We start from the raw sequence: 24,791 nt of genomic DNA, 5'->3' as shown, positions 1-24,791 counted from the left end.
GGACGAGACTGACAGCTCGCTCGCCCATTCGTCACCCGCGCACCTGCATATGCATGAGGGGGGCGGGGCGCGCCGTGGGGTGGGGCCGCGCAGGGGGGGCCGGGGGCGCCCCGGGCTTTAAAGGCGGCGGAGGGCGCCGCCCGGCAGCGCCCTGGTGGTGGAGGGCGCGGGGTTGGCGGTGTGCTCTCCCGCGCGCCCGGCGAGGCGGCTCGGACCCGGGCTCCTGCCGGGGGTCGGGGTCGGGCAGCGGTGCAGCGGCGCCCTCCCTTCGCGCGCCGGGTCGGCCCCACGCGCGGCACCGCACCCTCGCGCGCCCCCTCCTCGCGCCGGCTGCAGGGGGCGCCGTTCCTCTCTGGCGCCGGCGCTGAGCCACGCGCCCCTGCGCCGCCTTCCGCTAGGCACGGCCCGGCTGGAGCTCTCCGGGTCCGCGGCTGTGGAGGTCGAGGCCACGGGTCTGAACCCAGAGAAGGGCAGTGGGCGGGCCGCTCCCTCAGGGCAGGGGTCCCCTGGGCAATCGGAGACTCCCTACTCGGCGCCTGACCACCGCACAGTGGGCTTTTCCCTGATAGAGTGGACCGTGGCACTGGAATGCTTTCCAGAGGAGGGCTTTGGGGGCAACGGCCTTCCCCTCACCCACCCGGGACCCCGAGGCTGGCAGGTGGGTGGAGGCCACACACACAGCCCCCCACCATAAGGGAGAATTAGTTACTACGTAACGGCGGGGGGTGGAGGACCCCATGCTGTCTCAGAGACCAGTGCAAGGTGGGCGCAAGGCCTTCTGCCCACCCCATAGCTAAGGCAGACAGGGACAAACCAGGACTGCTGACAGAGTGGGAAAGGGCCAGCAAGGTCCAGGCCAGGGCACCAAGGCCCTAGGAGGGGCCGCAGGGAGGACACCATGGCCAGCACTCATCCTGCCGCCCAGACTGCCGGGGAAGCCCTAGAAGCCAGCTGCACTGTCTGGAGGCCCCTGACCGCAGGCAGGCAGGGGCGTGGGGAGGTCAGTGCTGGGGTCCTGGCAGGGGAATTCCAGCCTAGGTGAGAGTGGGGACCCAGGGCATGGCCCTCCCAATGCTCCTCCCGCACTTCCTGTCCCAGGCCAGCTGGGGGCGGGTCACAGTGCCGCCAATCTTAGGGCTCAGGCACCCCTGGCGACCCAGGTCCTTAGAGAGGCGGCTTGGCACTCCTGTGTCCTCTCCCAGCCTTCCCCAAGTAGCCACTGCCTGCCCTCACGTGTGCAGGGCAGGATCCCTACAGCTGCCTGGCCAGGTTGCAAGGCTGCTTCCAGGAGGCCCTCCCTGGCCGGAAGGCCTCTCAGCACAGGCTGTGTGGGGGGCCTGAGGGCTCTGCTGGTGCTGGGCTGCCTGGCTATCCAGCCGGCTGACTGGAGTAAGCTGTGCTTCCTCCCTCTCAAATGGTGCTAAATATAGCAGCCACGGAGGGGAGTTTCCGGTTACAGCCCCCCCCATGCCGGGAAATCGATGCGGCTCCATTAGCCCCACGGTGCCTCTGACAGCCCTGTGGGCTGCATGGCAGAGTAAGGGGCTGGACTGCACCCAAGCCTAGTGCCCTGGCCCCCATCTGCCCACCAAGCACCTGCCAGGGTCAGCCAGAGCACTTTAGAGGCAGTGGGCAGGACCTGTGGGTCAGCTCAGAGGCCAGGTGGGCTGCCAAGGTGGCAGGACCACAGCTTGCAGGGACATTCTTGGGAGCACTGTCCCTGGCCTGGCTGGGCCCCATCTGGGCCGCACAGCCAGTATTTGCATACAGGTGCTGAGCCTCCGCGTGGCCTGCTCCAAAGCTAGCACCTGGGGCTGCTGGGCACTGTGCTAAGGGCCCCTTGGGCCACCGCCCAGGCTGGGATAGCCAGAGAACACTCCAGATGGAGCAGGGGCAGGCAGCTCCACCGAGGCTCCCACCATCTCTGCAGGAGCCAGTTGCTGCCTGCTGTGCCCGGAAGAGGGGCATCAGAAGGGCCCCGCCCCAGGGTTACCAGGGCAAGAGCAGAAGGCAGGCTCAGCAAAGCCACCAGTGCAGCAGCTCCCGTGTGGGGGCTGCCAGCCCTTGGACACCTCACTGCCTTCACCACACCCCCCCGGGGCAGTGCCTGAGGGACGGAGTCCTGCCAGGGCCAGGCTGGCTCCCCACCCCTGGAAGGACCAGTCGAGCCTCACACTGTGTTCCTGTGGCTGCCCTGCATAGGTGTAGCTGCCTACCCACCCCCCACGCTCTCCGAGCTGTCGGCTTGCAGCCGAGCCAGTCGATGGGCTAAGTCAGCTGCTGACGTGGAAGGGGGCTGCTGGGGTTTGCTGGGCACCCTACCGGCTGGTGGGGCCCTCCATGCTAGAGCTGGGTCAGTACGGGCGGCTTCATACTGTGGGTAGGCTGAGTGAGGCCCAGCAGGGTCACAGGGCCACCTACCCTGGCGGCTGCGCGCTTACCCCTTTCCTTTGAGCAGGCTCATTCCAGGGCCCAGGAGGTCTGAGCTGTTGTTCTGCCCTCCCCGGCACCCGGATGCACAGCCCACCCTCACAGGGCTGGCCCAGGCTGTGGGGGCGTGGAGCCAGCAGACGGAGGCACCAGAGCTGTGCAAGCCTTTATTGTGGTGGGGAGCAGAGCAGAGGCCCTCTCTGTACACGCAGGTGGGAGCCACGTGGCTGAAGAACCAGGAGATGCCCAGTCTTGGGGCTGTCCCCACTGTCCTCGAAGGCCTGGGCTCCGGCCAGGGGCAGGTGCATAACCTCGATGAGCTCACCCTCCTCGGGCCGGCCCCCACCTGGGCCACTATGCTGGGCGTCGGTCACTTCAGCGTAGAACACGGTCTGACAAGAGCCCATCAGCCCCACGCCAGACCTGTGGTGGAGATAGGTCTGCTGAGCACACGCCTGGACCTCGTGGGGTCGGCAGGGCTCATCAGCAAAAGGGGCTTTTCCTGGTGGGCTCAGTCTCGCCAGATGAGAGTTTTGAGGTCAAAGATGGAAGTGGTCATGGGCAGCTGTCCCACAGGCTCTCAGCAGAGCCCTGGGCCACGGGGAGGACAGCAAGTGGTAGGGCAGGGCTGCCGTTGGCTGCAGGGATCCGGAAAGGCCTCAGGCCCTTGTCTGCTCTCCTGGAGCCCACCCAGTGGCAGCTGTCCACGCTCCAGGGTGCAGGGATGGCCTAAGGGCCTGTGAGCACTTCTTGGGGGGCGGCCAGTGACAGCACTGCCCAGCTCAGCAGGTGAGTGGGGCGAGGGCCAGGAGGCAGAAGCGGGCAGGGCTCTAGGACAAAGAACTGGTGTGAACAGTGGTGGAGTGGCAGAGCGATCGGGAATGGAGGGGGGGGGGGTATTCGGGCCTGGTGGTATAGACAAGAGCAAAGGGAACCCACGGGGGCCGTCCCAGTGTAAGGGGGCCCTCAGAGAGGCCAGCATGAGGACCCCATTCTTCACCCCAGCCAGGTTTCCAGGCCGGTCCTGTCCATGTATGCCCGCCTTCTCCAACCTGCCCAGCCCCGTCGCCTCAGGCCAGTCCTGTGTCTGCCCGCTTTCCCTGACCTGGCCCCTGTCATCTCGGGGACTACCCTTATGTCCAGGCCTTCTCACTCCCACCCCTCCTCTAGGAGGAGCACCCACTGCCTGGGACACTGGCCCATCCCGCCCGCCTGCACCTCTGCTCCCAGCCTTTGGTGTGGAAATCCTGGCTTAGTACGAACTGTCCCCCAGGTCCATGGCAGAGCACAGGGCCCTCTGCGGGCTGACCCTCCTCCTGTCCCTTCTGCCCAATTGGGTGACTGAGCCATCCCCGGGGCATGGGCTTCGTGCCAGCATCCTGTGGAAGGGCGGCCGGGAGGGGATGCAGGGGGTGCGGCAGGAATGCCTGGGTGCTGCGGGCCAGGCACAGGCCACACCTCTCCCGGCCGGGACTTGGCCGTCCCTTGGTTCCTGACAGGGAGCTGTGACTCACCCACCCCCAGCCCCGGTGCTTAATCCCACAGGAAGTGGAGGCATCTGTCGGCACAGCAGCTGCCACCCTGAGCCAGTCCCCACGTGGGGGGCTGCAGGGCAGCGGCACAGGCCCAGAATGCCACAGGAGCCTGAGCACCCTGGTTCATGCTCTCCCAGGTTCACGCTGGCAAACCCTGCGTCACCGGCCCCAGCCCCACGTGCCCAACCAGGCCACAGCTTTCACCTGGTTGTGGTGACCCTGTGGAGGTCAGAGGGAGCTAGGCGGTAGCCACACTCCTCCCACACCTCCTTGCAAGCCACTTCCTCCAGCGAGAGTCCCGGCTGTCACCCCCGCTGCACCGGGCAGAGCAGGCTGCAGCTCCTGGGGCCCGTTCTGCCTCACCACGGCCAGGGTTCCCGGGAAGTGGGAACCTGCATACACAACTGGGCGAGGGGACATGGTCACCACAGCCCCACTTCCGGCCTCACCTGGCTGGAACTGCCTGACCAGCACCAGGCTCCTCTGGGAAGAGTTGAACAGCAGCACGGTCACACTGGGGGGCAGAAGGGGCAGAGTGGAGACAGGCCAGCCAGGGCTGCGTGGCAGGCCAGGACCAGATCTACGTTGTGCCAGCTGACAGGGAGCCAGAAGGGCCTCTGGGCTCCTAGGGGGCCTGCCTATCACTGCTGAGCTGGCTGACCCCTCAGGGACAGGACAAGCAGTGGCTGGGCCATGGGGGCAGGACTGGTGGGGGCCCTCACCTGTCATGGGTCTTCATGAAGTCCCAGGACTTGGGGGTGCCCTGGGGTGAGCTGGCCAGACAGGCACACGTCAGAGAGCAGCCTGCACTGGGGGAAGACAGCCTGCACTGGGGGGGGGGGGGGCCTCATTGTGGGGGACAGCCTGAGTTGTGGGGGATTCCACTGGGGGGAGGAGCCTGTACTGGGGGCAGTTGCACTGGGGAGGGGAGCCTGCATTGTGGGGGGAGGCAGGCTGTACTGGGCAGGATGGTCCAGAAGGCGGGAAGGGTAGGACAGGGGCCTGATCCAGGCTCCCCAGGGGCAGCCAAGGCCAGCACTAATAAGGCTTGAGCACCATGCTGGGGTGTGAGGGGCCAGCACCACCCAGGAGACTGGCACAGACCTTGCCACTTCACCTGGCCCTGCCCAGTGCCAGCATTCAGTACCCACCAGGCCAGGACAAACCCGGGCTCCATTCGAGATGGAAAGCACAGACTTGGCCTTCCTGGAGGAGCTAACTGGTGGGATAGTCAGATCCAGCTGGCCCAGACAGAGGCACCCTGGGCGAGGGCAGCCTGGCTTCCAGGGGCAGGGCAGGTGTCCATGGCTGTCTGGTGGCCAGAGGCTGTGGAGTGCAGGTGAACTCAGGCCTGCCTTAGCCAGGGCCGGCCCAGGGAAGGTATGCCCCCCGGTCTGCCCCACAACTCCTGTCTCAGCATCGCTCACACAGACCTCAAGGGACCCCATGGATCAGGCCCCCAGAGTGTGTCTGGCCCATGGGTCCAACCAGAGCCCCTGGAGGCCTAGGGCAGCAGGCCTAGCTGAAGAAGCTCAGCATTGATGCTGGGCCCCTAGAGTGGGCAGCTACCACTGAACACTAGGGACCTGTGTGGGGCGGTCTGTGTAGGACCAGGTCTGGGGCTGCCCCAGGCTGCTCAGGGCAGAAGGACCCTGTGGGGCTGGCTGTCCATCCTCCAGGTCCACCCTGGCCAGCTGTGGCCTGCAACTGCCCCCTGGGGAGGGAATGGACCCAGGCACCTGCTCCTGCATCTGCACCAGGCCCTTTACACCTGAGCGGCAGTGCCCCGGCAGACCCCAGTAGGGACTATCAGCAGGAACCCCCAAGGCTAGCACCCCTGCATCCCACAGCCCAGCAGCTCCGGTATGGGATAGGCTCATGAGGCAGGGAGGGCGATGGGCCCTTCTCACAGGGTCTGCCCAGGGGCAGGAGCCTGGGTGAGACAGCAGAGAGGACCTCCAGCACACCTCCGCAGTAAGCAGGAGGGAGAAGGGTGGCAGACAAGCACTAGATCCCAGCCAGGACTAGTGCCAAGCTAGGCGAGCGGGTCTGCCAGGGCGGCAAGAGGTGAGGCCTTGGGCCACTGGCCAGGCAGAGCGACCCCAGTGGTGCCTGCCCCAGGAAGCCCCTGGGGGTAAGCCCACCTAGACGGGATCCCTGCCCTGCGCCTTCTGGCCGCCTACCCTCTCCTGGTCTGGAACTCACCACCTGTAGGAGCCCTTCTGACCACCGCCCCCCCACCCGGCAACCAACGAGCCAGGTGGGCGGGGGCCTGGTGGACAAGAGCACGGGATGGGCGGGGCCCAGGCGGGACCGGAATCGAGGGCGCGCGGGCTCACCTGGCCGTAGTGCAGCCTGAGCGGCTGCAGGTAGGGCGAGGAGGCGCAGGGACCCACTACTGCGCCCTCGATGCGCTCCATGGCGGCGCGCGGGGCAGGCTGGGGCGGCGCAGAAAGCGTTGGAGCATGCCCAATGCGCCCGGGGCGCGGCAGGTGCGCGGGCTGCAACGGGAGGCGTGTCGGGGGGCGTGCGTGAGGCAGTCTCTGGAAGCAGAGGAGGAGTCGCTGCAGTGCGCCTGGCCGCGGTCGCCGGGCGTGGGAAGGCTGGGCGGAGGGACTGCCCAGCGCAGGCCCTTGCTACAGGGCCTGCCCCCGGCTGGCCACGCGGCGCACCTAGCTGCACGCACCCAGGCCAAGTGCCTCGGACTTGTCCTGGCGTCCCGGGACCTGCTGTCTTAGTCGAGCGGATTTTCATTTATTAGAAGCTGCCATCTGCTGGTTCATCCCCCAAAGCCCAGTTCGGCTCGGCTGGGCCCGGCTGGGCCCGGCGGAAGTCAGGGTCACCCCCTCGGTCCGCTGCAGTGAGGAGCTGCATCCCGGAGCCCCAGGTGGGCTTGGAGACGGGTTTCAGCATGTGGCAGGACCGGGCTGCTCAGAAGCCCGCCCCAGCTGGGGTGAGCGGTGAGGAGCTCGGTTGGTCCCAGCCTTATTTGCGTCTCCCGGTAGGGACTGCACACAACCCTCCCCACATCCTCTGGGCAGTGCGGGGCCTGCAGGCCCCTGGGGAGCCCACTTCACCTCCAGCCCTGCGGGCTTCCCCACCCTTCAGAAGGCTCTGGTCATGGACAGGGCACTCCCAGGCCCACAGACACTCCCCTGATCTACTGTGCCCTGATCCGACCTCAAAAGCCACAGGGCCAACGACCGCTGTCCACAGCTTTAGGTGCTCTGGGTGCCAGCCCCAGCCAGGCATGAGGCCTCTGGACAGCCTGGAGGCCTCAGCAGGATGTAGAGCCATGGTCCCATGGATGGCGAGTCCTCAGCTGAAGACATGGGAGTGGTACTCTCTGGAATGCCCCCAGTGAGATGCTGGTCAGCAGGCGGGGTGGGTCTGCCCCTCTCCCGGCCAGCCCTGTATGGGAGTGTGCTGGACCTGGGGCTGGCCCTGTTCCAGGCTGTCCGGCTCTGCCTTGCGGGGTTTCCACCCAGACTCTGCCTTGTAGACGTGCTGCTGGATCCAGGCCCCTGACTCCCAGCCACCCGGCGCCCCTGGGTCTCGAAGGGAAACGGCTCGGCCAGGGCCCCAGCCAGTCCCCAGCGAGCCCACGAACAATGCCTTCCGATGGACCCACCTTCTCGGGGAGAGAAAATAGCGTCTCACAGAATGGCAGCTTCCTGCATTTGTGCCTGCTGTGAAGGGGTGATTCACAGGGGCAACTCCCACCAAGAGACCCCTGGAGTCCCAGCCAACATGGAGGGCCACTCACTGCCCTGCCCGAGGTCTGCAGGAGGCCCGACAGGCGAGCCAGGCTGCGTGCAGCATGGACGGGGTGCTGGAGCGGTGGGGGAGAGGTGTGGATGGAGCTGAGGACAGTTCTGCCCCCCACCGGAGTTCTCTCCTTGCCCCTGCCCCCCACCCCCACTGGAGTTTGGAGAAGCCCTAGACAAACCATCTGGCTCTTGTCCCCCCCAGTGGCACAAACCATCTCCCTCATCTGATAAACATACTGGAAAGTGAGGAGAGAGGGAGAGAGAGCTGCTGGTTCCCTCCCCAGATGACAGCATAGCCGGCAGCTTCTTGTGGGTCTCGCACATGGATGCAGGGGCCCCAGTTCCCAGGCCAGCAGCAAGGAGCTGGATTGGAAGTGGAGCAGACGGGACTCGAACCTGCACCCATGTAGAATCCTGGTCACAGGTGGTAAGCACAACACTGACACATCCTGTCTCGATGTCCATGTAGCCTGTCGACTGAAGGACTCTGGCCTGGCCAGGCCCTTGCTGGGCACCTTCCTCCCTGGCTCTCCCCTCTGTGGGGCGGAGGTCTCTGAGCTGGGCTGGGCTGGCCCCGGTCCTGGCTGCTTCTCTGCCCTCCTTTTGTCCTTCATGCCCTTTGCCCCTAACTCAAGGAGGGCATGGGTGTCAGGTTAGGCCCCACTTCTTCATGCCTGCTGCTCATGGACAGGCACTGCCATCTGTCAGGTTTTTTAAAATACATGAGGTGAGGGCCTGGCACAGTAGCCTATTGGCTAAGTTCCTCACCTTGCATGCACCAGGGTCCCACATGGGTGCCGGTTCATGTCCCGGCGGCCCCACTTCCCATCCAGCTCCCTGCCTGTGGCCTGGGAAAGCAGTGGAGGACGGCCCAAAGCCTGGGAACCCTGCACCTGTGTGGAAGACCTGGAGGAAGTTCCTGGCTTCGGATCAACTCAGCTCTGTTGTGACCACTTGGCGAGTGAATCAACAGATGGAAGATCTTCCTCTCGGTCTTTCCTCTTCTATGTATCTGCCTTTCCAATAAAAATAAATCTTTTTTAAAAACACGTGAGGTGGACAGAGCCAGTGCCCATCCCCCAGGCAATGCCATGTGCCCGTGGTGGCTAGGTGCCAGGACCTCCATCCAGGATTCTGTTGTGAGAAACAGGGACCCCCTGAGGATACTGAGCCGCCCACCTGCAGGCTCAGTGAGATGCTCCTGGGGCACGACCTCCTGCCCCACTAACCCTTCCCCTGGGAGAGCCTGCTCCCACCTGCTGGACCCCTGCTGGCCTCTGCCCCGGAGGTCTGGCCAGAGTGGCGGTAGCACAGGTGACATGGCCAGCTGCTTGGCCTGTGGGCCTCAGGGTGGTAGTTGCCTGCAGGGGTTGTTTCTTTTGTACAAATTGATTTCTGAATGCTCAGTGCTGAGCAGGAGACCTTGCATCCCATGGCTGACTCCCCAGAAGGTTTTGATGGCCAAGGCTTCGCCAGGAGTTCCAGGTCTCCCAGGTGGGTGGCGCTCCTGGGCAATGTGCTAGCGTCACAGGCTGTGGGTCAAAGTGCTGTCCTGTGCTACCCCCTCCTCACTGCTGCAGATGCAATGCCAGCTTCTCTACCAGGGTTGGGCCGAGTCTGCAGGGAAGGCAGTGGCAAAGGCTGCCAGCGACCACAGCGCACCTGGAGAGGGCCAGTGTGGACAGAGGCATGGTGGACCTGGCCTCTCTGTCCCGAGGACCTCACAGCAAGTAGGGTGTAAGCACAGACCTGGCGCCGGCTGTGAGGGGGCCGTCTGAGCTCCCCAAGCCTGGGGCAGAGCGGCACATCTTTTCCCGGAGCCCAAGGGTGCCTCCCATGGGGAGGTAGGGCCAGCGCGGCTGTACAAGCCAACCCAGGAGGGACCCTCCTGCGACCCCTGGGCAGCCCCCGTCTAGGCTGGCCTCTGCGTCTGGCTTCAGCCAGGGCGTTTCCTGCCCGCCTGCCCGGCCTGGCCCGCAGGAAGTGACCGCCTCCTGAACAAAGGCACCGGCGGACAATGGCCATTGAATTGGCCGGGACCCTTGCGCAGGGACGGTCGCCAGCTGCCAGCGCCGATAAGAGCAGCGGGATGGGTCCGCTACACTCCTTCACAGGGGCCAATAGGGAGCCGGCGTGCTCCGCTTGGCTCCTCGAACACCTGGGACCTGCACCTCGGGCCTGGGCAACGGCGCCCCCAGGAGGGGTTGGACGCCTTGGATGTGATGTCGGCTGCCCCAGCCGCTTGCCATGGGTGGAGGCGCGGCAAGAGTGGCTCTCTGGCATGGAGAGGGGGGTGGTGGGTGTGCCTCAGGTGTTCTGCGTTTGGGGTGGGCATTACAGCCATGTCCCCTGAAACTCCTTTCTCAGGGAGCTGGCCATGGAGGTTTGTAAGTGGTGTGTGTGTTGTTACAGGGACCCTGGGTAGGGGGGTCTGGGCTAGAGCAGCAGCTGGAGGTGTGTGTGTAGGGGGCTGCCCCAGGCATCCAGGAGCCTCCCTCCAGGATGGTGGTGCTGGTGGGGGGGGTGGCTGGAAGGCATTTGGGGCAACACGGAGACCAGCCCACTGGGAAGCAGCCCCCTGACCCCAAGTGTATCCATCTACAGGATGCCTAGACAGCCCAGCAGGGCCACAGACAACACCTGCACTTTGCTGTGCATGTCCAGGCTGGGCCCTGCTACCTGGTCCTGCTTAAACAGACCAGATGCAGTGTCTCACTCAGCGCTGCGGCCACAGGGCCCTCAGGAAGCGGGAGGCTGCGTGGCTTCCGACTCCTGCCCCTTATCAGTCCTGGACACTTCCTGCGACTAGTGCAGTCTGAGACCCCTTGGCGCCAGTATGCCGGTCAGCTGTGGGGATGCCCTGGACCCACACCCACCTGTCTGCACCCACCTCAGCCCAGCTTTACCTGGTCGGCCTGGCCCAGCTGTCCAACACGCCAGCATCTTCTCACTGCAGCCAGTGAGGCTGAGGCCCCCACCTGCTTGTCCTGCACCTTCTGGAGCTCCACACACACCCATTCCCCACCTCCAACCTGTGGACCCAGCCCTCCTGGCATTACCAATGGTTCCCCGACCCAACCTGGGACCTGGGCTTCATAGACCAAGCAAGAACCCTATGTTCAGGCACCTGTCAGTGGCTCCTGCTTCTCCTTATGCAGGTTTGGAGTACACGAGCACCTGCTGGCCCTGCTCCTCCTCAGGGGCTGCCCACCTCCCGCCACGCCACCTTCCAGGGCCCCTTGGTCCTGCCCCAGCCCTCCTCCTCAGAGGCTGCCCACCTCCCGCCACGCCACCTTCCAGGGCCCCTTGGTCCTGCCCCAGCCCTCCTCCTCAGGGGCTGCCCACCTCCCGCCACGCCACCTTCCAGGGCCCCTTGGTCCTGCCCCAGCCCTGCCCCTTTCCTGCTTGCTTTCGCATGCAAGTCTGCACAGAGCTGTCCACACACAGGCATAAATGTGAGTTAGAACCTGCTTCCTGCAGTGGTGCAGTGGTGTAGCATATAGTAAGTACCAGGATCCTTTATGGATGCTGGTTCATGTCCCAACTGCTCCACTTCCCATCCAGCTCCCTGCCTGTGGCCTGGGAAAACAGTGGAGGACAGCCCAAGGCCTTGGGACCCTACACCCACGTGCACCTCCTGGCTTGATCAGTTCAGCTCCAGCATTGCGGCTGCTTGGGGAGTGAACCAGCAGATGGAAAATTTCTTTCTCCATAAATCTGATCTGCCTAATGAAAATAAATCTTTTTAAAATTCACAAAAGTCTGCCTTGCCTGCAACACCAGCCTCAGGACAGGGCCCTGCCTCCTCATGATGTGCCTGCCAGTCTTTGTGGAAACTGGAGTCCTCCACTCAGTGAAGCTAGAGTTCTGGCCAGGAACTGGCAGAGCCCACATGTGGACAGGCCGCAGTACAGCTCATCCTGTCTGGGGACTAGGGATTACGCAGGTTCTCCTCCCCCACTGCCGGGGTGGCCACATGGCCTGCACCAGGCAATGCCGCCAGGCATTGCCTTGCCAGGAGTGCCCCCCTCTGGCCATCTTCCTGACATGTGTCAGTCAACACAGGCACTGGGCAGGTAAAGTCCCAGTTCTGTCTGTGCACTCCCATCTCACCCAGAAACTCCACCTCCACCCCTGGGCCATAGCCTGGCTAATGGAGCAGAGCCAAATTGTAGATGCTCAGTCCCTGCCCTGGTCACCCCACCCCACCCTTCAGCAGGACCCCATGCCCCCTGCCCTGCAGCGCCCTCTCAGCCACCTGTTGCGCTGCACTGACCCACATGCCAGCCTTCGCACAGCTCCAGCCCAGTGGGCCCTGTCACACTGGACCATCCTTCCCCTACGTACACTGCTACACCCTGCCCCAGGCATGGGCAGGCACAGTTCACTCAGGCTGGCCCTGGGCGGCCCTCTGCCTGCCCAGGGCTACAAGGGCAGTGGCAGCCCAGTTCAGCATCTGAGGAGCAGCAGTGGACTGCAGCTCCAACTGGGCGATGGGTAGGCCCAAGATTCCTGTGTAGAAACAACTGCTGGCACAAGATGCCCCTGCTGGGATCCCCGTGTGCACCCCGGTGCCAGGGAGGTACAGGGCCACAGAACCACCACAAAGAACAGGCACAGCCCACTTGTGCTCAAGCAACAGATCTTCCTGTTTCTCTAACCTGACCCTACAGCCAGCCTACTGGGAGCCGTGGGGGGAGGCAGTGGCTACTGAGACACACAGCCCCAGGACGCCGAATCCAGCGCTTTGTCTCTGCTGGGAACAGAGCACCAGCAGCAAACCTGCTCAGTCTGCCAGAGGCCCAGGGCTGACCTGCACAAGAGCAGCCCCTCTCCTGAGGGTACTGGGCTGGCCACCACATCCTGCAGGCAGAAAGATCCCAGCCCAGACGCAGGCTCACCCAGGCCCACAGGGTGTTGGGGAGCTGGCCACACCAGGGGCTTTGGTGCAGACTCACAGGCTGCGCCCACCCGAGGGAGGTGGGGGACAGCTCTCTGCGGACCCCAGGGCAGGAGGGCCCAGCATCCCCCGCTGCGGACGCAAAACCAGTTCCCTTACAACAGGGACAGGTGCGGCTAGCCCCGGGGCTTTTTAGGCCAGTCTTCCTGCTGGGCATGCTGGGCACTCAGGCCCACAGCGGAGCGTGCTCTCGGGTCCTTCGGCTTCCTCTGCCGCCCAGGGTGCCCTCAGTAGCCCTCGTCGTCCTCACCATCACAGCCATAATCTGAAAGCACAGAGGACCGTCCTGGTGACTCTGACGCCCAGCCCCTCCTCAGTTGCAGAGGCCCACACCCTACTCGGCCTTCTCCCTGCACTGCCGTGGGGCTGGCAGGCCCTCCTCTTACCTGGGAGCGTTCCAGGGCAGCCCAGAACCCACGGCCTGCAGAGGACGCCCTGCAGCCCTGGCCCCTCACCTCCTGCAGCACAGCACTTTGCGGGACTTCACAATCAGCACAGTCAGTTTGCTCATACTTTTTCCCAGAGAAATGCAGCGTGAAGCCAGCGGGCCTTGGTGTAAGGAGTGCCTGGGCAGCCCCTCCCCGACTCGTGGCTCCCACCATCTCCCACCACCCACCATTGCCGCCCATCATCTGCAGAGCGCTGACACAGGGCTCCCCGTCCTCTTCCTCCGGGTCCTCGTCGTCCGCGTCCTCATCCGGGTGGTAGGACACGGGCCCACTTTCTACCAGGACTGCTGCTGGCCTGAGAGGCTCAGTCCCATGGGCAGGGGAGCGTGGGGGCAGGGTCTGCAAGTAAGTGGAAGGAGGGGATCACGAGCAGCCACTGTCCCTTCAGCTAAGGCGCTCAGGAACACAGGGCACCACCCCAGGCCTGTGGGTGGGAGGCCTGGCACCCTCCAGGAAGGCCAGCGGCATCAGGCCTGCAGTGGAACTGGCTTGACCTCTGCCACTGAGGCCCCAGGAGTCCCTCATGATGGGTCCAGCCCCGTGCAGCCCTCCCTGGCTGTGCAGGAAGACGTACCTCTCGTACAGCTGCCTTCTTAGCCGGCTGTGTTGGTAGCAGAGGCCGCAGCCTAAAGGAAAGCACCATGTGGTCATAGCCCACACCTGTCCCACCCCACCGAGGCCTCAGCCCACGCCTGCCTGCTTGGTGCCCAAACTAGGTACACAAGGACCCACTCACAGGGGCCTTGCCCATCCTTGTGGCTCTGCCATCCAGGAAAGTTGGTGCCTTTGACGCTGGGCCCCCTGTCTGCCACACAAGTGACAGATCTATTTCCTCGGGATATTGCACTCTGCACCCCCTCTGCCCAGACACCACCACAGCTGCTTCTCTGTGGATGCTCTGGTGGCAGCCAAGCTGCCAAACCCTGTCCCCACTGCCCCTTGGACTAAGGTCTGAGGAGTCTTGGCCACAGTCACTGGAGATCCCTAATTCCCACATGCACCCCCGCCCCCACATACTACAGCCCCTGGGGAAGGAGGAAGGAGGAAGGGTAGGTAACATGATGAAGGGAAGACGAGCGGCGCTCCAAGACTCATCCCACCCTGCCATTCCCCACCTTGAGAGCAGCTCCCCTGCGCTGGCCTGCTGGCCCACAAAGACTCAGCTCTGCCTGGCTGGGACCTGCCGGACGAGCACAGGACCTGGCAGCCAGGCAGCTGGCATGTTTGGGTGGTTGTGGGCCTGTGGGACCCTAGGACAGCCCTAGTCCCGGCCTCCATGGCTCCCACAAACCCATGGTGTGTTCCAACTGCTGCTCTGAGAGCCTTGACGGTAAATGGCATCCATTCCCACAGACACAGCACAGCTCAGGGCTGGGCTAGGAGTCATGCCTCAGTGCCAGAGGCTGCCCAGCCCCATCCCAGGCAGAACGACAGCTCAGGTCCCAGCTGCTGTTTCCTGCCTTGGAAGGCGACAGGAGACAAGAGCTCAGACGCTTGGGACACTCCCAGGTGCGATCCCAGCAGGTGTGAGGCTGGCTCAGTCACAGCTGCTGCAGACACCTGGGCAGTGAAGCAGCAGGTGGAACACCTCTTGCTCGCTCTGCCTCTCGAATAGACACACACCCCTGCGACAGCTTCAGGCTGAGCCTAGCCAGCGGAGCAAGGAGGGCCAGGCAACCCTGACTGAAGGCAGCATATAGGGCTGGCTTGTGAGGCCTTCAGGTGAGGAGCAGGCAGAGGCAGCGAGGCTCAGCAGTCACTCTGCCCCCACACTCCAAGGTGGTGCCTCACCACTCCAGCCCCAAACCTTGAGGGCCTTTGGGAATGCAGACAGGGGATCTTTCTGTTTTCCTATTTGTAGGCAACACACAACGTGCTATTGGAACAGCTGGTCTAAGAGTTCTAAGAGGGAACCCAAAGGTTGCCGCTAAGCCACGTTCAAGGGGCAACCCCCCCAAGTGCAGCTTCCTAAGGGGCTCACAGCAGAGATGTACAGAAGATCTTTAGCAAGGATTCTAGAAGCAATGAGAAAGCAAAACTGGGACGAAGGGACAAGTCGCTGGAACTGTGCTGCTCAAAGACCGCTGGCCAACAATGGGCAGAGGAGGAAGAACACAGCGCAGGGGAGCTGGGCGCTGGCTTTCCCGCGGCAGGAGTGCTCGTTCGAATGCAGCTAAGGCACGTCTCCTGCCAACGTGGGTTCTGCTGAAGACCAGCAGGGGGCAGGAGGAAGGGGCACGGCCCTGGGTGGCAGCACTAACCCACCTGCTGCAGTGCTGGGCCCACCTGCCTCATTCGCATGCTCAAGCTGCACCTTGTAGAGCCAGCAGTGAGGCTGCTGGGCTGCAGAGGGGCCACGGGGCCTGGGGCTGGCCAGACAAGCGACCTGCCTCTCCCAGCACCCCACTACCTCCTGAGAAAGCAGAGCCTGACACTGTGTGACCCCTGCTGGACATAGGGCCCCTCTCAACTCCCAGCCTGCATACCAAGGAGCTGGAGAGCCAAGGGCAGCAACACGCGCAGCGGCTTACCATGTGAGGGCTGCAGCAGCCAGGCCTCAGAGCCAGGTCTCTGCCCACACCCAGCCCAAGTATTGGGAGAGTACCTCTTCCCTGCACTGGTCCCAGGGTCGGCCCTGCTCCTGCTGGCTGCTCCTCTCCTCCGAGGCGGCTTCCCGGGGCTGCCCCTGCTGGCAGACCGTGTGTGCTCCCTGGGGGGGCTGCCTGCGCCCCTGCTGTCCAGGTCGCGCAGTACACTGTAGTTGATCTTGCTCGAGATCTTCTTCTGTTCTAGCATTTTCTCGATGGCCTCTCCGGCCGTGCTGGCCTGGATCGGCTCGCGCCGCTTGCACAACTTCTTGGGCTAAATTAGAACACAGAGGCAACGTCCCTGCGAGCCCTCCCGCTCAGCACAGCACCCTCACAAGGGATGCTACCCTATTCCATCCCGCCAGCTGCCCATCCTGTGTCTGCTCCATGAGTTCCACTCAGCTGGGAGCCAGGGCGAGAAAGGCCACCAAGCAGGGATGGCCATCCAGGGTGGCTGGGCCCAGGGCCTGGGCTGGCAGAGCCACACTAACATGGCTGAGAGGCAGGGGCACACGAAGGCAGCAGGGGCACCCTGAGAACTCAAACTCCTTGGGAACAGCCTGGCCAGCCAGCTCTGTCAACTGCTCTTGGGCCACTCTGCACTCCCACCTGTCCAGTGCAGCTGCACCAGACAGCAAAGGCAGGCACCAGGAAGCACGTGGCTGGGTGGGTGTCAGGGCCCCCCACGCTCTTGTCTCCTGCTGGGCATCACTGCACCAGGAGGCCCCTGCCACGAGGGCAGAGAAGGTGTCACCATCAGGGCCAGGTCAAGAGAAGACATACTGGGTTGCAGACAGGGCCTCTCACGCTCCAACCTCGGGCCTGCCTGCCCCTGGCCTGTACTCATGTCCTCGGCCCCTGCTGCCCACTTCAGTCCCACCTGCCCTGGGCCTGCACTCCTGCCCTCAGCCCCGCTCACGCGCCTGAGTCCCCACGGCCCACCTTGTGCTCCTTGTAGATGCCCAGCTCCTTCTCCTTGGCTATCCGCGCCTCCTTCTCTGTAAGAACAGAGGAGGTGGTCAGCACAGCCCAGGGCGCGGGGCCTGGGGCCCGGGCAGGGGAGTGCACTCACCCCTCTGCTCCCGCAGGTACTCAGCATTCTCCCGCATCCACAGCTCAGCCTTCACGCGGGCTTCCGACTCATTCAGGATGTACTGGTGGAGTGCAGCAAGGGTGTCGACACTGACCTCCCCAAAGATCAATGAGGACGGGAACCTGCTGCTTCCTCTAGCCCCCACCAAGCCACCTTGCAGGCTGTGTCTAGAACCCCTAGGCACTAGCATCTTGCTACCCCAGAACCTGGGTCCCCATGCAGGGACTGGGGTCAGGGCTGCAGACACCCACACAGGAAGAATCAGGTGGCCTGGGCAGTGGGCAGCGGGCAGCAGCCCGAGACTAGGTGTCAATGGTGTGTCCAAACACTGGACCCATTCTGTCACCTGCCTCACGCTCCCCGGCCTGTGGGGGACCTGCCTGGGTCACAGGCCACATCTTGACAGTGATAAAGGCCTCAGGAGGGAGGACAGCCTCTGACTTCTGTGAAGCCAATGTTGGGGCAGAACTGGGTCATGAGAGACCAAGGCACAAGGCTACCACACACCGAGCCACCCCTGGGCAGGCCGGGGGGCACAGGCACTCACTCTGTCGATTTCCAGGTCATCAATGCCACTGAGGTCCAGCTCTCCGTCTCCCGAGGTGTCCACTGTGGGGAAGCATGGTGCTAGCTCACTCAGGGCAGCCCTGCTGAGCCAAGCGGACCCCATCTGGGCTGGCTCAGCCTTGGGATGGGGCTCCCCCTGCCCCAGGCTGCTCACAGAGCAGGCCCTCCATGTACCGTGCCCCAGTGTCTTCCCATAGGTCAGAGGACAGAGGGAGGGTGAGGCCCCCTCAGTGTGTGGTCCCTGATACCATGGGGCAGGACTGTGGTGGACACGCACATGGCTCAGGGAGCCCCATGGCAAGGCTGACCAGCACCTCCCACCTCAGTGAGGTGAAGGCTGCCCCATGCATCCACCCACACACAGTCTGTTATCTCATGGTCCTCAGTGAGCCCTGCTTACACACCAGGCTGTTTGAGCACTCTGCTGCTGTCACACTTGAGGCCTGAGCCAGCTCCCTATGGGCCAATGTGCTGTGTCCTGCCATCCTCGCAGACTCAGGCTGGCCAGCATGGCCTCGCTTTGCGGCCACTGTGCACCGGGCTGCCCCAGGGCCTTTTCTTGCACCATAGCCCACGGTCTGCCTATAGGAGGCACTGCCACCCAAGGGCCTGCCAGCTATACCTGGAGGGCAGCCCATTCCCAGCCTGCATCCTGTTGCCAGGGCACTCACTGGGGTCCCGGCTCTGGGAGGAGATGCATTCGCGGATGGAGTCTGAGATGCCTAGGCTGGCCACTGTGGGCAGGGGGCCGAGCAGGGACTCCAAGGCGGGGGGCCGGCTGCCCTCCACAGGGCTTCCTGCACCGGCAGAGCCGCCAGGCAGGCCACTGCCGAGGAGCTCCTGGTAGAAGCCCTTGTTCAGGTGGCTAGCCGCGGCCTCCAGTTCCTCATCTTCGGTGTCTTCCTCACCAAACAGGCTGGACGTGGTGTCCTCGGCAGAGCCTAGGGATGGACACAGGACCTACTCACCACCACCAGCAGGCCAGCTGAGCCAAGTGCAGCTTCAGAACAGCCCTCCTGCCACCTGGGCCTGCCCCCAAGCCAGCAGCCTCTGCTGTACCTCCCGCAGCTGCAAATACACTGTAGGCTCAAACAGCAGAGCTGGGCAGCAGGGGCAGCAGGGGCAAGCACTGGCCCTGGCTTGGGCTGGCAAGAGGACACGGTGTCAGCAGCCACTGAAGTCAGAACTTCAGCTGCTAACAGCTACTGAGCAGACCCATTCCGGTTTCAGCGGGAGGACAGGGACATGTGCTTCTGTCACAGTCAGGGCAGGTGTGAGCAGACGTGCAACAGAGAGATACAGACATACATCAAGGCCCAGCACAGCAGTGCAGGCTAGTGCCCCAGAACACTACCCCAAGCCTTTCCGTGTGGGCCACACGGCCATGCCCAGTTGTCTGCTGCAGACGGGCGGGAAGACCCCCGAGGACGATGGAGCATGCGGTGTGTGTGGAGCAAGCACACTGGTAGCATGAGGACCCAACACCTTACAGGCCTCGCTCACAGAGCAAGTCTGAGCGATGGCTGTGCCAGCACCAGCCCTCCTTTCTGGCGCCTTCGACACCAGCCAGGTGCACGGACAGACGCAGGTCAGCCACATGCCATGACACTCCCCGGGGGAAGCAACAGCCCCAACAATTCCAGCTAAGCATGGGGAGAATCAGAAAACCTCGCCTTGAACTCTCCATGGCGCAGAACCCACCAACAAACACAAGGGGCCGTGGCCAGCACAGAGCTCCAAGGCCCACTGCCTCGCCTGTGTGTACTATCCATACACCAGAACAGGTGTGGCATGGTGAGAGAACCTGGAAGTGTCACACGGGGACCTGTGAGGTCACCATGCCATGTGAGGACCCGCAAAGGCTGCCTTCATGGGAATATCATCAACCCAGCAAAGGAAACAGCGGAAGAAATGAGCACAGAAGAGCACTAAAGTACCTCTGAGACACACACAGCTCAGCTCTGCACACGAGAGCATGACAGGTGCCTGGGATGGGTATCAGCAGGGTGACGAGGCAAGAACCAGGCAAGCCTGTGTAGCACACATTGCTCACACAGACGCCTGTGGGCTCCACAGAATGCAGACGTAGGGACCCCGCTCACGGCCGAGGCGGGAATGCCCAGCACGGTGGGCACCCTGCTCACAGAACATGGATGGCGGGTGCTCACTCAGCATGATGGGAGGGTAACACCTTGTACACAGGGAACCCTGCACCCTGTGTGGCAAAGGAAGTAGAGGGACATGTCCACTACTGCCAACACCCATCAGGAGGGCCAGGCAGTGGACAGGATGTGAGAAGGAAATCAGGGCTCCAAGGCTGGCCTTGCTGGGTGGGGGTCAGGCCGCCTCCCATTTTGGAGTGCCAGCTGGAGCCTCAGCAGCTCTGCTCCCATCCTGCTCCTTGCTCATGTGCCCGAATCCCTGCTGCCCATGCAGGAGACTGGAAGAGTTCCTGGCTTCTGGCTCCTGGTTGTGGCCTGGCCCAGACTTGACAGTCACCACCATTCACTGCAAGTGAATCAGCAGATGGAAGCCCGTTCTGTCTCTCCCTCTCTTGCTCTGCCTTTTAAATACAGAAATAGGCAGATAAAGAAATAAACCCTTAAAATAAACAGGAAGTGAATGATGGGCGAACCAGCAAAACACAGCGCAGCGTAAGCGGGGGTGTGGCACCTTCTTAGTGCCTAGAAGCCCACTGAACCATCGCGTGAACACAGCATGGTGCAGGACTTCTCAGCACCAAAGGCCAGCAAATCCCATCAAATGGGCACAAAATCAGCACAGGACCCTCTGGCAACTTGGGGCAGGCCTGCAGTTGGACAGCAGGGAAACCACCCTTTCATCCCACACAGTGTGCCTGGCTCAAGTCCCAGCCTCGCGCACCTGCACACTCAGCGGGGCAGCAAGTGGCGGTTCAAAAACGCGGGTCTTTGATGCCAAAGTGGGAGACCTGGATGGAGTTTCACACTTCAGGCAGATGGAAGACCACTCAAATTCTCTCTGTAACCCTGCCTTCCAAATAAGTAACTTTGTAAAAAACTATAAAGAACCAGAGAGGGTATACCTAAGAAGCCGTTGGACTTGCTGGACAATAAGATGCTGGACTCTATGTTTGGTATACGCTTGCAATGGGGGAATCTCAACTGAACTTGAGCTGTGGTTATGCAACAAGGTGGAGGAATCCACCATGGTGGGAGGGTTTGGGGAGGGGTGGGGAGAACCCAAGTATCTATGTAATTGTGTCACATAATACAATGTAATTACTGAAGTTAAATAATAAATATATATATAAAAAAAAAAAAAAAAAAAAAAACTATAAAGAATGGGCCTGTTGCAGTTAGTCTAGTGGCTAAAGTCCTTGCCTTCACCCGCCAGGATCCCACATGGGTGCAAGTTTGTGTCCTGGCGGCCCCACTTCCCATCTAGCTCCCTGCCTGTGGCCTGGGAAAGCAGTCGAGGATGGCCCAAAGCCTCGGGACTCTGCACCCATGTGGGAGACCCGGAAGAAGCTTGAGGCTCCTGACTTCAGATCAACTCAGCTCCAGCCGTTGTGGCTGCTTGGGGAGTGAATCAAAGCACAGAAGATCTTCCTCTCTGTCTCTCCTCCTCTCTGTATATCTGTCTTTGCAATAAAAATAAATAAAATTTTTTAAGAATTATAAAGAAGAAATCAGCACCTTCACAAATCACCAGCAGTGTAGACACACGAGGAAGGATGGCGCTGGTGAGGCAGCCAGGACACGGCAGGTGGCAGGCATGCCCACGGGAGACACAATCGGCCAAGGACAGGCTGCCAAGCAGCATGGTGGAGGTGTCGCAAATTCTGGGGAGCCCTAACAAGGAGGCAGGGCCCCAGGACCTGGCCCCATGAGCAGAGGGCAACTAGAGAATAGAGACCTGGCTTGACGCCAAGGCAACTTGCACGTTCAACTCCAACTCTGTGGGTTCCCCAGGGCACCCAAGCTGGTCGGCAGGACATGCGGGGTGTGTAGGCCTGCTCCTTCACGAGGCTGGGACCCAGGCTGAGGTCTAGGCAAGCAGTCCTGGGGCAAAGGGACAGAGGCTCAGCATGCAAGCCCAGGCACCAGGCTCCAAGGGATAGTGGCCAGTGCAGGAGCTGGGGTGCAGAAGGACACACAGAACTGGGTTGGCCTGGGGGCCCAGCAGCTGGGCCAGGCCTGGAATGTCCCGGGCGTGGAGGAAGGCCCTCCCCTGAGAGGGCAGCTGCTGACCGCAGTCTAAGGGAGGCTGTTCTGGGGTTCTTGAGGTCACGAGAGGGTGGGGCGGAGCTCACCGTCCTTTGCCAGGCTGGCCAGTGCCCCCTTTGCCTTGGGCCGGCTATTTTCTAGTTCAATCTCGATTTCATCCTGGTAACTGGATATTTCACCTTAATAAGTCAAAAGCATAAATAAGCACAAAGAGACAGGCACTCGGCCCAACAGTCAAGGACACTCACGCAGCAGCACAGCACCTGCGTTCAGGGCTCAGCTTCCCACTGCCTTCCTGCTTGGGCTCCTGCCCAAGACCTGCTCCCAGCTCCCAGCTCGTCCCCAGCCCAGCCCTGCCCATTGCAGCCATTTGGAGAGTGAACTAGTGGACAGCAGCTCTTAGTCTCTAACTCTGTTTCTCTTTCTCTGCTGCTGACAGTGTTGTAGGTTAAGCTTCTGTTTGCCATACTAGTTTCCCCCAAGCTGCTGGTTACAGCTGCTCCACTTCCAATCCAGTTGCCCAAGGACACAGCAGAAATGGACCAAGTGTTTAAGTCCCTGGCACCATGTGAGAAAGCTGGCTGGAGTTCCTGGCTTGTGCCTGGCCAGTGGACAGAGCAGGCAGCTTTCTGCTCCCCCTCTCTTTGTTGCTCTTTCAAACAAGGAAAGGAAAGGAAAGGAAAGGAAAGGAAGGAATGAAGGAGGGAGGGAGAGAAAAGAGCAAAGAGACAAAGAAAAAAAGTAAACACACACACACACACACACACACACACACACGAAGTTCAGCTCTTCTAGCACTGAGGCGGCCGCACAGGAAGACGGCCTGCTTACCTTCGACTTCCTCCAGCCTCTTAGACAGGACTTGCTCCAGCTGCAAGGGAAGGGCAAAGACAGTCAGTGGATGCAGCTGTGCAGCCAGCACGGCCCCTCCAGGACGCAAAGCTGGAGCTGTCAGCACTACGCTAAGGGAAGCCCACGGCTGCTTCCCCGGCGGGCCTGCCCATACGGCACCGACAGGAAAGGCACATTTTCAGCACATTTTGTTCCTTTCTGGACTTCCGGTCTACTCCACAGTATTCCGCAGTCATGGAGTCCACACCCCACATCCCGGATCTGGAGGGGGAGTAGAGGACTGGCCTCCTGGCAGTGACCAGCAGCCTGGCCGCCAGTCAGCCAGCAGCCACTGTAAGTAAGCAAGCGGGGCAGAAAGTGTGTGTCTGTGTGTGTTTGTGGTTGTTACTGTGTATGTGTGTGCGTGCAGCGGGGCAGCATTACGGCCGCGCCACCTGCTTCATCCTCAGCTTCCTCTGACCAGCTGTGTATGAGGGCGGGTCACATTCTTCCTCCAAGTCGATCTTCATGAACTCATCGATGGTCAGCTGACTGGTCGGGGTGTCTTCAAATTCTGTGAGCCTGAAACAAACATGCAATGGGGTCCAGAGGAAGGAGAGTTTATCAGACCGGCCCCTGGTTTTCTCTGGCTTCTCCACCTGCTCCTGCTGCTGTGAGTAGCTCAGTGTCATCTCTCAGGCTCTGGGGGCCCTTGCAGACAGACCTAGGGAAGGCCATGAGGAGAGGAAGGAGGCAGAGCCGGAAGCCCTCCAGCCCTACCCTGGGGCAGGACCAGCAGGCAGGCAGGAGTCAGCCTTGGGATTCATTGGCACCTAACTCTCGCCAAAACCTGCCTCTTCTACAAACCTCAAAATGCTCAACAAAAGCATTTTCAAAAAGAACTAGAAGTGAAGCATCTGAAAGAAAAAGTAACTTTCCATCTGCGTTTGGACACTGCCACAAGACACGCTTGCACGCCTACACCTGGGACAGACCTGGCAGCAGTCACAGGCCTGCCCGCAGACCCAGTCGTCCCTGCCTGGCATGAGCTATGCCAGCAGCCTGTCCCTCCAGAGGGGCTGTGGGGGAGCCACAGCGCAGCTGAAGTGCCCTCTCCTCGGCCCTGTGAGCAGCACATTTGGACTAGGATGCCCTTGGGCCCTTAAGCCTCCAACTGCATCGGGTGACGGTAGCCAGAGACGACAGGATCGACTGTATGCCAGAAACAGCCTTTCTGTGATTCCCTAAGTTAGGGTGGCATACCAAACACCCCTTCACCCTAACTTAGGCATGCTGGGATCAGAAGAAAGGCCGCACTTTACCCAGGCACGGTGGCCCTCAGCACACCCCGCGGCTCTGTAAGCAAGGAGGATGGGCACAGCCAGTTCAGTGGCAGAGGGGAGGAGAGCTGACCCCCAGGGCTCCCTGGTCCTGAATGAGGGGGTCACCTACCTCTTTCGGAGCGTAGACTCACATACTTTGACCACGCTGATGACCTCCTTGACAGTCCTTCGGAAGTCGTGCATCCTGGCTGCGACTAGAAGTGCTATAAAGGAACAAGAGGGCCCTTACGTGACCCAGTCCTGCCTGAGACAGAGTGACCCTGTGCCACCCGAGGTCAGGTCCTGTAGTGTGAGCAGCCCCCCTGAGGTAAGCTCATGTGGTGTGGGCAGCTCACCTGAGGTCAGGCCTGTGGTGTGGGCAGCACACCTGAGGTAAGCTCATGTGGTGTGACCCAGTCCCGCCTGAGACAGAGCTCTTGAGTGACCCGGTGCCACCTGAGGTCAGGTCCCGTAGTGTGAGCAGCCCCCCTGAGGTAAGCTCATGTGGTGTGGGCAGCCCACCTGAGGTCAGGTCCTGTGGTGTGAGCAACCTCATTTGAGGGCATCCTCCTGCAAAGGGGACTCCAATTCCAGAGCCACTGTGGCCAGCCAGGCCATGTCGATGACCAGGAATGAAGTGGCAGCTGCAACCCAGGACCCTGCAGAGCTGTGGCCGCAAGTCAGCTGCCAAAGGGTTTAGAGGAATTTGCTCAGGAACCAGGGGTAGGCACCCAGATGAGAGGACACACAAGGCTGTTAGCGCCCACAAGGCTGGACAAGCAGCTACCGCTTCTGGGTAGCATCGAGGTTCAAGCTGGTAAGCCTGGTAGTTCATTCTGGCCCTGAGGGTCTATTCCTCAGCTCAGGGGCCTTGGTGGCCAACAGGGAAGTGTGAGAATCCCTTGAGGGCTGAGGACCTGCAGGGCCTGTGAGTATGGGTAACAGGTTGTGGGCAGCTCTTCATGCAAGGCCATGTCACCCACACAACCTACTGCTCATGAGCTTAGCTCGCCCCAAACCTCACAGTGAATGAAGAGC

General features: G+C 61.9%; 2 protein-coding genes across 4 annotated transcripts in view; both read right to left on the bottom strand.

The window, feature by feature from the left end:
- Positions 1 to 117: 117 nt before the first annotated feature.
- On the bottom strand, positions 118 to 6,477 carry NUDT14 (nudix hydrolase 14). The gene is given in 8 exon segments (XM_058655641.1): positions 118 to 454; positions 2,637 to 2,678; positions 2,680 to 2,853; positions 4,170 to 4,271; positions 4,273 to 4,369; positions 4,415 to 4,479; positions 4,688 to 4,728; positions 6,305 to 6,477. Coding segments are annotated over 8 exon segments (939 nt in total). The 5' UTR covers positions 6,386 to 6,477.
- Positions 6,478 to 12,360: 5,883 nt separating this feature from the next.
- The window catches only part of BRF1 (BRF1 RNA polymerase III transcription initiation factor subunit), a 33,925-nt gene continuing 21,494 nt past the window's right edge, over positions 12,361 to 24,791 (bottom strand). For all 3 annotated transcript variants that reach the window (XM_058655154.1, XM_058655156.1, XM_058655155.1), the window contains 12 exons: positions 23,884 to 23,977; positions 22,887 to 23,013; positions 22,432 to 22,471; positions 21,687 to 21,779; positions 18,064 to 18,333; positions 17,373 to 17,434; positions 16,805 to 16,886; positions 16,675 to 16,730; positions 15,750 to 16,006; positions 13,719 to 13,770; positions 13,312 to 13,483; positions 12,361 to 12,960 (listed from right to left, as the gene is read on the bottom strand). In XM_058655154.1, coding sequence (XP_058511137.1) covers positions 12,923 to 12,960; positions 13,312 to 13,483; positions 13,719 to 13,770; positions 15,750 to 16,006; positions 16,675 to 16,730; positions 16,805 to 16,886; positions 17,373 to 17,434; positions 18,064 to 18,333; positions 21,687 to 21,779; positions 22,432 to 22,471; positions 22,887 to 23,013; positions 23,884 to 23,977 — 1,343 coding nt within the window. In that variant the 3' untranslated portion in view covers positions 12,361 to 12,922. The remainder of the gene's footprint in view (positions 12,961 to 13,311; positions 13,484 to 13,718; positions 13,771 to 15,749; positions 16,007 to 16,674; positions 16,731 to 16,804; positions 16,887 to 17,372; positions 17,435 to 18,063; positions 18,334 to 21,686; positions 21,780 to 22,431; positions 22,472 to 22,886; positions 23,014 to 23,883; positions 23,978 to 24,791) is intronic.

This window comes from Ochotona princeps, chromosome 26 (genome assembly GCF_030435755.1).
Source record: "Ochotona princeps isolate mOchPri1 chromosome 26, mOchPri1.hap1, whole genome shotgun sequence".
In the NCBI taxonomy this organism is placed as follows: Eukaryota; Metazoa; Chordata; class Mammalia; order Lagomorpha; family Ochotonidae; genus Ochotona; species Ochotona princeps.
Note: the sequence above shows the minus strand (reverse complement) of the source record. Positions and strands in the feature narration are given on the sequence as shown.